We start from the raw sequence: 11192 nt of genomic DNA, 5'->3' as shown, positions 1-11192 counted from the left end.
GGAAGTGCCCACTTCTCGTGAGTGCTGGGGATGTGCCAAAGAGTCAGCAGGGCATGGGCAGGCAGCATTATGGGGCAAATGCTGGGGTCTGGGTCCAGCTGGATCAGCCTATAGCCCCTGGGCAGCACGCCTGGTCATGCAGGCTGCCTGCAATTTCTGTGAGGGCTCTGGTCACCCTCTGTCCATGACAGGGATTCACAGTGTCCATCCCACTGTTTGGGACAGAAACCAAGACTGCAAGAGGTAATTGCAGGATGACATGACAGGGAGCATGCAGGGGGGAGATAACACATGGCTCAGCAGCACCGGCATCTCAGGCAAAGACAAGTGCCTGTGGGGTCAAAAGAAACCCGTTATCTTAGTGAAACACGCACCCTGGAGTGCCTTCCCATAACTAAGCCGCCCAGAAGTTAAGTGAGTGAGGACTCCGGGCACGGATTTACTTCACAACCTAAAAGGGCTTTTCCTCGTACTTCAAATATACACTCCATCACTGAAATGTGAAGGCATAAAAAAGTCCCCTGATAACCCCCAGCTGCAGAGAGCAGTTGATCAGCAGCTTCTGACCTTGCTTGGCCCATGTGCCAAGCCCTGAGCTGCATGACGGATCAGGTTAATTTACGTCCCTGTTTGGGGTGGGGAGGGTGATGCAGCCATCGGACAGGGCAGGCAGGGCTACATGGCAGGAAGCACAGTGCAAAGCTGGGGCTGATCTCCAGAGGCAGCTTGTCTCTGAGGAACACTAGTTTTCCATGCAGGCTGTAGGGCATTTGTAGAGCTGGGGAAGCCCATGAGCAAAGTCTATTTTTGTACATGCAGGAAAAGCAGATCTGTTTTGCCGCGGTGATCAGTTGTTCCAGCAGCTTCCTCCCAGTCAGTGTGGGCTAGGACACCCCTGTGAGCAGTTTGGGGCTTAAAGCTTTGAAACAGAGGGAGAGCACATGGGCAAAAGTTTTAACTAGACCCAAACTTGACAGTTTCTGCTTCTCAAGAACGAGCTTATTGGGCTAAAAATAACCAGTGCTTCACAGCTTGAGTGCACAGCCCCTTCTCCTGCTGTTGGCATGGCAACACTAAAATATTCTGCAAGTACAAATGCTCACCGCTAAAATTTTACTTTTAGGAACAAACTGAATCACGGGAGGCAGAAGCTGCCTCCTGCTTGGGTAGGCTTTGCCCAAAGGGTGCATCTGGGCACGGGAGCACTTCGGTCACAGCTTACAAACTCCTGCTTCGGGGGCTGAGTAAGAACCTCTGTCATGAGGCACCATAAACATCATCTGCAGTGAGGGCTCCTGCTCTTTTCCACCTCATGCCTTCCCCACAATTTACAGGCAGCTTTGCATTTATTACATCAGAATATCTAATCTTGGCAGTATGAGCCGATCTTTTATACATGTTGTCATTGGACAAGGCACAAATTAGTCTTGTTGATGCAATGAGACCCCATCAGCCACTCCCCTGCATCGCCAGAGACGCCAGATCCCTGTCAGGCTGCAGGATGCTGCTGATACCACCTACCCATTGCAGCTTCTCAGCTTCTGGGATGCAGCCCCCAGGCTTTCAGGGACTGTCAACACTCCCCATCTCAGAGCGTTCCTTTCTCCCTTTGGCAGGAGTGATGTGGGCAGGGAAAGGATGGGTGTGCATGCAGACACACAGGCAAGGCAGAGGCTAACAAGTAGCACAGTGACAGAAGGTTTTGCCACCCATTTGCCCCACAGGGATATGCTTACAAAACACTTGTTACTGCGGTGCCTGCAGCAGTGAGACACCACTGGACCTGCCTCTCCTTGGATGCTCTTATGCTGTGAAGCGTTCCCATCTCTCTCTCCTGCCCCACCATCAGCTCCAGAAAAGAGGAAGTAAAAACTGTACCCTGGACTTCTCCTCCAGTCTGGTCATCATGACTATAGTTGCTGTTCTCTGTTCCCACACCATCCTCCAGAAGTCGCTGAGGGTTTCTGGCAGAGGTCCCTGCGTAGCGATGTAGGCGTTCTGTTTCCGATACCCATCAATATAATTGGCATTGATGTAATCACTGCCTGGGACCCCTGCAGAGAAAAAAGGTGAAGTGTTACTCCAGGGGTAGCCCACAACCCTGTGCCTACTGCTCTGCTGGGCCCTGCAGGCAGCGGAAGAGGCTGGCACGTTCACAAGCTCTTGACAAGTCTCCTTTACAGGGTGATGCCAGAATCTCTCCCAGGGATCCTGCAAAGGACAGGGATGATGCCTGAACAAAGAAGAAGCCTTTGTAACTCCCACACTAATGCAACAAGGAGGCAGCACCAAAGCAGAGACAGCTGCCACCCGCACACAAAGGGAAATTCAGGCAGGAATATTAAGGAGCCTGTTTGGCCCCAAGCAACTGATTGAAATAATTGTCTTAAATTTACCAGCTATTTGTTGTGGTCCTACAGCACCTTTTAAAAACGAGGTTGCTTCATTAGTTTGTCTCTGTTAGCAGGTGACATCAGGCAGGGATGTCCTCCCATCCCTCCTGCAGGGACAAGTACCCCAGAGGAGCCAGAGACCTTCCTCCCACCACCACTGAAATCCTCTTCAGTGTGAGACCCCCCTCTGCTGCCTGGGGGCAGAGGCTGCTCCAGCTCCCACTCTGTCTCCATCCACCACTTTAAGGGAAGAATTTTCTTGTAAAGGCCTTGACAATGCAAACACACAGTTACTAAAATAAATGTGCATAGCAGAGGCCTGGGGCTGTATCTCCAAACCCTGCTCAGCATGGACTGCAGGGGCTGCAAGGTTTTTTGCAGGAATCTCCTTGTCTCCCAAGGAGAGCACATCTACATTTCATTAGAGAAAGGAAATAAAGCTGGGAGCCTCCCCCTCGCCCTTTTGTCCTGGGGAATTTTCTACAGGTCCCAGCAGTCTCCAGTAGCAACAAAGTGCTGGCGGCTCTGGGGGAGCAGCAGCAGCTGGAGCGCAGCGCCCGGCTCCCTTGGCATGGGCGGCAGGGACCTGGCAGGGCGCTTTGGGAACGGTTCCCAGGAACACACAGACACTACTTACAGCAACTGAGTCAGGCTGGAAAACAGGGATTCCCCCGTGTGCTCACCCCACAGCTGTCTAACAGGGTTTGCCCATGATCAGGCATGCCAGGCCTTCGCATAGCTGCTGCTGCTTAACAGGCCTTGCTGGGAGGGACCGTTTGGATCCTCTCCTCTTCCCACAGAGGATGAGAGGTGCATCAGCATTAGAAAGACTCTTCCATCCCAAGAAAAAGGACGGTAGTGATTGCAGGGCCACCTATACACAAAGCCTTGGGGTGTATTGCATCAGCTGCATCTTCCTCATCCCCCATGAGTGGGCTCAGTTCTGGTGTGCAGAGCTGGGTGTTGATTTATAAAGCAGTGGGAATGGGTGAGCCTGGGCTCTGGTACCTGGGCTCCAGCTTATCTGTGCTCAATGGGACTGCAAAGCAGGCACTAAAAGCATGTATTAGCCCAGAGCCTGGAGATGTGGGGCTGGTTCTTGGAGCCATGGGGGTCACCAGGGCCCAATGCATCTCCCATGGAGCACAGGGACGTGTGGAGCCTGATGTCCCAGGGGAAGGAACACCCTTCATCCCGTGCAGTTCTGGGCACTTACTTGGGAGCAAACACAAACAAGTCCCAGAGGAAGATACTGGCCCTGCAGTTGTGTTGGGACAGAGGGTGGTAGGGCTAACAGTGCCATGTCCCACCACGTGCCGAGAAAGGCAGCTGAAGTCCCACAGCAGGGCCAGCAGTGAGAAGGGAGGATGCTGGAACAGACATCTCTGCTGGCACCAGCAGCATCAAGAAGCAGCTACATGGGGCACACTGCTTTGAGGACCTTAGGAAATCAGGGGCAGCTCTGCAGAGCCCTTCCTCTCTTCTTGTCAGCCAGAATACACGTTTGCTCATGCTGACGCTGGATATGTTTCTTGGTGTTTGCCCCTCCTTGACTGAGAACAGAGAAAAAGATCGTCCCCTGCTACAGCCAGGTTCAGCCATTTGCTGGGATGCCCACTCCAGAGTTACTCTTACCATCGATGGAGGTCAGGATGACACGTGAGTGGTCATAGGCAATCACATTTGCATAGCGGTTTTTCGGTTTATTCACCTCCAGGTTGGAGTTCTCCCAGGTGAACTGCTGCCCTGGATCAATGGACTGTGGAGAGAAAGAGACGGAGGGAGTCAGGAGCGGTTAAAGCTGGGTGTCCGAAGCAGCAGTGTCAAGCCAGACCACAGTGAAACCCAGGCCCCAGTGGGACCTGCCTCCCATGACCTGCAAGCAGGGCAGCCCCTCACTAGGGCAACCCACTGCAGATGAGCCTCACCTCCACTCTTGCTGTGTGCTCATCCTTTCCTCTGGAACGACCCATCAGCAGAAATTTGGTCTTATGCCAGGACTCCACAGAGACCTGACTGTGCAGTTCTTGACCTAGCGGTTTTATTAGCTGTTGAACTGCTGTCTCCTGAAATACAGCAAGTCCTGGGTGTCTTGTGCCCCAGGATCTTTGGGTATTAGTGTCCTGCAAGTCAGCCTATGAGCTTTGCCAGGGAATAGTCATGAAAATTGATAAGTTACTATCCACTGCTCCAGCTACTTATGCAATGTAAACATCTCTCGTTTGAGTTAATAGAGTGACAAGGAACTATAAACCTGGAGAAGAGACGTGGTTATAAATCTTGGCCAAAGGCCCACACGCTGTGCAACTGCCTGAAAAGCACACATCCTGATCCCACCTGCATCCTGGCCTCACACACCAATGCTGCTCCCATGTGCTGGTTCACCTGGTGCACAGCTCCTCCATGGCCAGGCACACCCTTCCCAAAGCCTTTTCTGTTGTCTTTGTCCATGCACAAAACAAGGCGAAAAAGGACAATCCTCAAAGCACCCCTCTGAGATGGGATGGCCTCTTTGAGAGCTATGTGAGGCACCCAGATAAGACAGCTGCCTCATGCAGGGACTTGCTCTGCATATTCAGCCCTAGGCAAGCCTGGGGCAGGCGGCTACAGCAGAAATCAGTCATCCCATGAACCCTCTCCCCACAAAATTACCAACACAGTCAAAGCCTTCTTAAAATCAGGCTCCAGCTCAGGGTCCCTGAAGCTTTGCTGGTGCACAGGCAAAAATATTGAGCAAACAGGCCAGGGGAAGCACTGCATGTTATTCTCTCTGCAGGCATCCACACTCATCGCTTGGCAGAGAGCCATGTCAGAAGGTTTCTCAGGCAGTAAAATGCCCACAAGTCTGTCAGCTCTGGATCAGCTGTGAGCAAAAGGCTGAGCTGGGAAGCACAGCTTGCTGACTGGGGTGACCTGGACAACCCTCACAGTCCCTCTGCTCAGCCTCATCAACCACTGTCTGTGCACAAGGTGACACCCACTGCTGTCCCCTGCTGTTGAGCAGGCACATCCCAAGCAGCCAGCAGTGGGTGCAGGTACCCAGCTCGGGTACAGAGCACAGCACTGCCTGCATCACTGCACCAGCTCTGGGGGCTTTAGGGCACGCACAGGGCACGGGCCAGCGCTGTGCCAGGTGGCAGTCGCCTGTCCCCAGCATGTGGCCCAGACTGCCAGCCCTCCCCGCAGCAGCAGGCTGCCCGCAGGCAGAGGGGCCAGCGCTGACGAAAATGCGCAGGAGGATGTGACATCACAGCAATGCTAATAGGTAGTTTGGGAAACGTAGGATGTAAATAGACATTTCCTACAGAAAACCTGTAATCTTCTATTATCAGCATAATAAGCAGACAGCAGCAGTGCTCAGAGGCGCTGCGGCAGGGATGGTGGGAGCGGAGCAAACACCGCTTCTGGCTGGAAACCCACTGGCCTGGCTGCCACAGCCCCTGCACACTGCTCTGCCCAGGCACAGAGACATCCCAGCACAGCTGATGGTTTTCCGGGGCACTTCATTTTGTTCAGGCACCTATATTTTGTTTTCAGGATAGGCTGCTCACTGAAATCAGCAATTTGGATGCTCTCCTCCCTCAGCTGTGGGGCAGGGAAGACTGCTGCCCACCTAATGGTGGGGCTGAACTGGAGAAGGGCAATAGAAATGATGAAAGGCATGAAAAAGCAAGAGGAACAAAATGTGCGAGGATTTTTCTGTTTGGAGTAGAGAGGGGGTTTTGATACTGGTCTAGTCAATCCGGAACACACTGAAGGAGAAGCACAAATAGACAAACCAAGGAGGAAAATCCACCAGTGCTTATTAAAGACATAAATAGCACTTCTTTTTCAAAAAGATGGCCGTACTCTGCAGAGACAGCCCATGCAGAGAGCTGGCTAGCTGGCAGTGGAGCTGAGACCAGCCCTGAAGGTATGAATGAGCATTTTCATAGAATCACAGAATGGTTTGGGTTGGAAGGGACCTTAAAGCTCATCCAGTTCCAACGCCCCTGCCATCAGCAGGGACATCTTCCACCAGATCGGGTTGCTCAAAGCCTCATCCAACCTGGCCTTGAACACTTCCAGGGAGGGGGCAGCCACAACTTCCTTGGGCAACCTGTTGTTTTCTTGCTGCTGAGTAGCAACACAAGGAAGCACCAGCCCTGCTTGCACCATGTGAACACTCGCTCAGTGCTGGGCACAGGTGGGTGCTGAAGCGAGTCCTCCCTTTGCAGCAGAAGCAAGGAGAGCTCAGAGCAGTTGCTGGTGCTCAATCTACACTGCAAGTCACTGCCAAAAGGCTGCAGGGCTGCCCACGCTGTGGGGTGCAGTGTGCTTTGCACAGCAAGTCTGCATCCTGCCACAGAGGTGGAAAGGGTTATTTCCTGGGGGAGACAAGACTGCCAAGAACCCCCAGAACCAAGGAGGAGCATCAAGGTGTTGCCATTAGGGTTAATTGCTTTGATGTGAAAGGAGGATGTACAGAAATGGTCTAATCATCAGCAGCCTCTTAAGAGGGCAAACAGGTGAGAAAGTCAGAAGTAATACAGCACCTGAGTGCAAAGAGGCTCTAATTAAATACTCCTGCAAATTAGTGACTCATTTAGAAGTAAAATGTTTTAATTTAAACTCTGGTGATGAATTAATGTACACCTGTTCCCCCCCTTTAAGGCAAACAAATGAGTAAATAAATGGGAGGATGATGGGCTGGTTGGAGAGCAGTTGAAGCCCTTACATGGAGTGGTGGTTGGCAAGTCTTGTCCATCTCTGACGCTCTGCAGCACCTGACTATGGCAGCACTGCCTTCTCTCCCCACCTTGCTCCACAACTGCCTGGGCACTGAGAGTCTGCTCTTGTTCCTTTCTGGGGCTCATGGGAATCACTGCTTCATCCCAAAACTTGATCAGAGTAATGCTTTCAACTCATTCTTCCTAGAAAGCAGAAGGGCTGGGAAATGGGAAGGAAATGAGCCAGGAACAAACTGAAAAGCACCAGGACTTTTAGTTTTGCTTTGCTTTAAACTGACAGGGGAGATGTTCTAAGACAGCAAGCGCAAATTAAGAAAAAGCCCAACTAGTAAAACTCCTCCTTCCCAGCATGGAAGCGCAAGGAGCAATCTCTCCAAAGCAGCTCAGGGATCCCTGCTGCTACTGCCACCAACATAAAGACAGAGCAAGGCCATTGAAATGGGACTGGAAAAAGGGTCTTTCCTCAACCAACTCGAGCCCTTTATAAATGCCTTGAAAGCATCCCTGGGTGCTGGTTTGTCTCTCAGATACAGTCCACCTTGGGTTTGCTGCTCCCCTTCCTCAGTGCAGCTCTAAAACCCCTCTGCATGTAGAGTTGCTGCAGCTGCCTCTGCTGCTGGCAGGCAGGGGCAGCCAGGCAGGGAGACCTCCGGGGTGGTACAGCAGCTCGGCTGGCCCTGGCTGTGGTAGCCAAGGAGCGGTCCCTGGGTGCTGGTTTGTCTCTCAGATACAGTCCACCTTGGGTTTGCTGCTCCCCTTCCTCAGTGCAGCTCTAAAACCCCTCTGCATGTAGAGTTGCTGCAGCTGCCTCTGCTGCTGGCAGGCAGGGGCAGCCAGGCAGGGAGACCTCCGGGGTGGCACAGCAGCTCGGCTGGCCCTGGCTGTGGTAGCCAAGGAGCGGGGCGGCCGCGGCCACGGCCCCGTGCTGCTCAGCAGCCCAGGCGGCTGCACAAGGGCACGGGGAGGGGAAGGTGCTCAGGCTGTGAGTGCTTCCTGGCCTCCTGTGAAATCAAGTGCATTAGCACAGGCATTGACCACTGTCAATCTGCGCTGCGTCTCAAATGAGGACATAATGCGCTCCCGAATCAATCGCTGGCAGCGCTTCAGCCTTATTATTCTTATTACCGGAACGTGAGTGCTGCATGCCTGCCAGGCAGCTCCCTGATTAGCCCATTAAACCCACAACACGCATCTCCCCGGGTGCTATCCTGACCCCCGATCCAGCACCTCCCGGGCTCACTGGCCCCCACGGACCCAAGCAGCTCTCGTGGGGTTTGGGCAGGCCAGCAGTGTTTCCACACAAAACTGTGGGGAAGGGGCTGCAGCTCCCCAAGACACTGGGAAGCAGGAGCACAGTCATATCTCATGCACAAAATAAAGATTATCAAGGACTAACATGCTGGACAGTGGGATGCTGCCTGGCTCTCATCACCTCCAGCTTTCTCTGCTCCCAGGGGCTGTGCACTGGAGGAATGTGCTGAAGGGGTTGGGCACAAGGGGCAATGGCCACAAGTTACAGTTTTGATGTAAGGAAATAATTTTCCCCTGGGAAGGTGGTGCAGGATCTAGCCCAGAAATGGCAGCAGCCACAAGGGAGCAGGAACCAGCCCTGGCTGCAGCCAGTCTGTCCCATGTTTGCTAACAGCAACAAAGGGGACAGCAGTGCTCAGCTTGCTGGATCTCACAGATGTGGTGTGTGTGCGTCCCAGTGTGAGTACCCTCCACCCGAGGGCAGGATCCTGCCCCACATCCACAGGCTGCAGCGTGGGAAGGTGGCCCACAGGAGGAGCTCCAACACAGCTGCCGCACTCATCACAGCCTGCAGATAAATAATTAAGGGCTCAGCCTCCCTTCTACTTATTTAATTCCATTAATCCCACACTGTAAATTCACTGTACACTAAAAATTAAAGAGTCTCCTGGTGTGGCTGGGCCAGAAGCTGCTGCCAGACCCTTGCACTCAGCTCCCCCTAGTTCTGCTGTGTGCCTGGGAGATGGTGGTGGGGCTGTGCTATGCCCCATGCCAGAGCAGCTGGCAGCAGAGTTAACTGTGCCTGCAGTCGGCTCACCTCCCAGCACCTGCAGTTCAATCTCTCCTGTCACACCAGGGATATTGGCAGGTCCAGCTGGGATCACTCCCTGCCCGCCGAGGGTGAGGGCTAACCCGCAGCTCAGGACCCCGCTATCGCTGTGGCCAGTGCACAGCTCTCGGTGCTGGTTTTGTCACACAAGCTGCTCGGCCATGTGGGCTGGCAAACTGGTGTGAGCAATACTATTTGTTCTCTGACCTGCGGGAATGACGGCCAGACGGCTCTGAGAAACCTCTGCCACCCTCACTGCTCCCTCCCCAGGCATGTGGGGGGATGCTGACAGGTCTTGTTTTGTGTCACCTGTGTCTAGGTTACCCTGTTATCGCTTGCACAATCAAGACAAGCACTAGACTGATGACTCTGGGCAGCTGGCCTCACTGGTTGAAAGTACTGTTAAATATTTGCTCTTTGCCTAGGGTGCCACAGCTCCTGGAACGTGAGCTATCTATAAACAGTCCTGCACCCCACAGAGACCTTAGGCTGCCAGGCTGCTCTGCAAAAACACTTAATGAAACTTTTCCAAAGCACAACCAAACAGCAAATGGGCCATAGGGCTTCATCTGCGATGCCTTCGTCCCTCAGCTCTCCCTGCTCAGCCGTGCTATGCCCAGTCTGGCAGCAGCATCACGCCAGAGGGACACAGGGCTGAGGTCTTCATCTTTCAAAGCGCTGGGTCACCACTCAGCTCTGTGTAGGTCCGGGGCTCACACAGTCCCAGGGTGAGTGCTGGGACTGTATCATCACTTGATGACTGCAATCGCACAGAATTTGGGGAGCTGTGGTTCCCTGCCTCTCCCTGTGCTGGGAAGCACGAGCTCCCACAGGGGCTGCACAGCCTGCTCCCCTCCCATCTCTGCTATTTCCACATCCATTCTGCAGATTCCTTTAATCAGCAGCACATGCCATGCCCATCCTGCCCTCCAGCCCTCCCACCACTGGCCTCAAAGAGAGCTGTCGCCATGCCAAACCTGCGCACACAAGGACCAGGATGAGAGCAGACCCATGGCTGCAGCAATCCTGCACAGACAGCTGCCGTTCTCTGCAAAATCAGCTCAGGATTTTTCTCACTGGCACCTCAAATGGGAAATGACTGTACTGATCACCACACACCAAGGGACAACCACTTCTGCCTTGGGGTCTATCCTAGTATCAAATACTGTATGAGCCTGTCATGTTCAGTAATTTCTAGCTGATGAGGAGTCAAACACAGCAGAATCCAGGGGAAAAAAAATTACATGCAACAATCAGCTACTTAATAGCTGCTTCAACATGAAAAGTACAACTGATTGGTGCTCTCAACCAGCCATGATATTCTTAAGAAAGAGAAATGAGAAGAGAGAGGCTCATGAAAACAGCTAAGAGAATTTACTTAATGCTCATTTTTTCCAAAACAGTTCCCACAGCTCAGAATTATGCTGCAGGCTCCAACCGGCGCAGGCCTGGTGCGAGGATGGGAGAGCACAGACGCTGGATGCTGCCGAATGCCCCCGCACAGCAGAGGCACAGTCTGCCTGCTGCACAGCGGACAGCCCTGCTTCACATTTCAGCTGGACTTGTAACAAAAAGCCCACGGCAGACAGATATGACAGCACCTGACAGACAGATATACCTTGGCACCCTTAGCAGGACATACACGAACATACAGGTAACTGCAAGGGAAGCACATTATTTCTCTAAACATCTCCCAAGTTGCGATGTAATGCTGTAGCTGGTGAAAGCTCAGCTGCTCTCTGGAATAGACAGCAGTATGCAGAGGGATGACAAAGCCCTCCACTTGGCATCCTGAAGCAAAAAGGAGCTCTGTGCCTTCCTCAGATACACATAGCACACCCTTTGAACTAGCTGGAATTCATCCCTTACCTTCTCAGCACAGAGATCTGCTTTCCCTTTCCTGGCATATATAATCCTACCTTGTGGGCAAATGTTCTGATCTCATCTCATAAATCAGTGTAGGTATGCTGCAGGAAGGGGAGGCTACAG

The 11192-nt window shown here is 52.9% G+C and overlaps 1 protein-coding gene across 1 annotated transcript in view; it reads right to left on the bottom strand.

Moving 5' to 3' along the window:
- PTPRF (protein tyrosine phosphatase receptor type F) overlaps nucleotides 1-11192 on the bottom strand; it is a 292186-nt gene that overhangs the window by 13153 nt on the left and 267841 nt on the right. The window contains exons 26-27 of the mRNA XM_029084975.1: nucleotides 4029-4152; nucleotides 1879-2054 (exon numbers count right to left, since the gene is read on the bottom strand). Coding sequence (XP_028940808.1) covers nucleotides 1879-2054; nucleotides 4029-4152 — 300 coding nt within the window. The remainder of the gene's footprint in view (nucleotides 1-1878; nucleotides 2055-4028; nucleotides 4153-11192) is intronic.

The sequence above is a fragment of the Antrostomus carolinensis genome, unplaced genomic scaffold (genome assembly GCF_000700745.2).
Source record: "Antrostomus carolinensis isolate BGI_N321 unplaced genomic scaffold, ASM70074v2 scaffold13845, whole genome shotgun sequence".
NCBI classification, from domain to species: Eukaryota; Metazoa; Chordata; class Aves; order Caprimulgiformes; family Caprimulgidae; genus Antrostomus; species Antrostomus carolinensis.
This window is presented reverse-complemented; position numbering and strand designations above follow the sequence as displayed.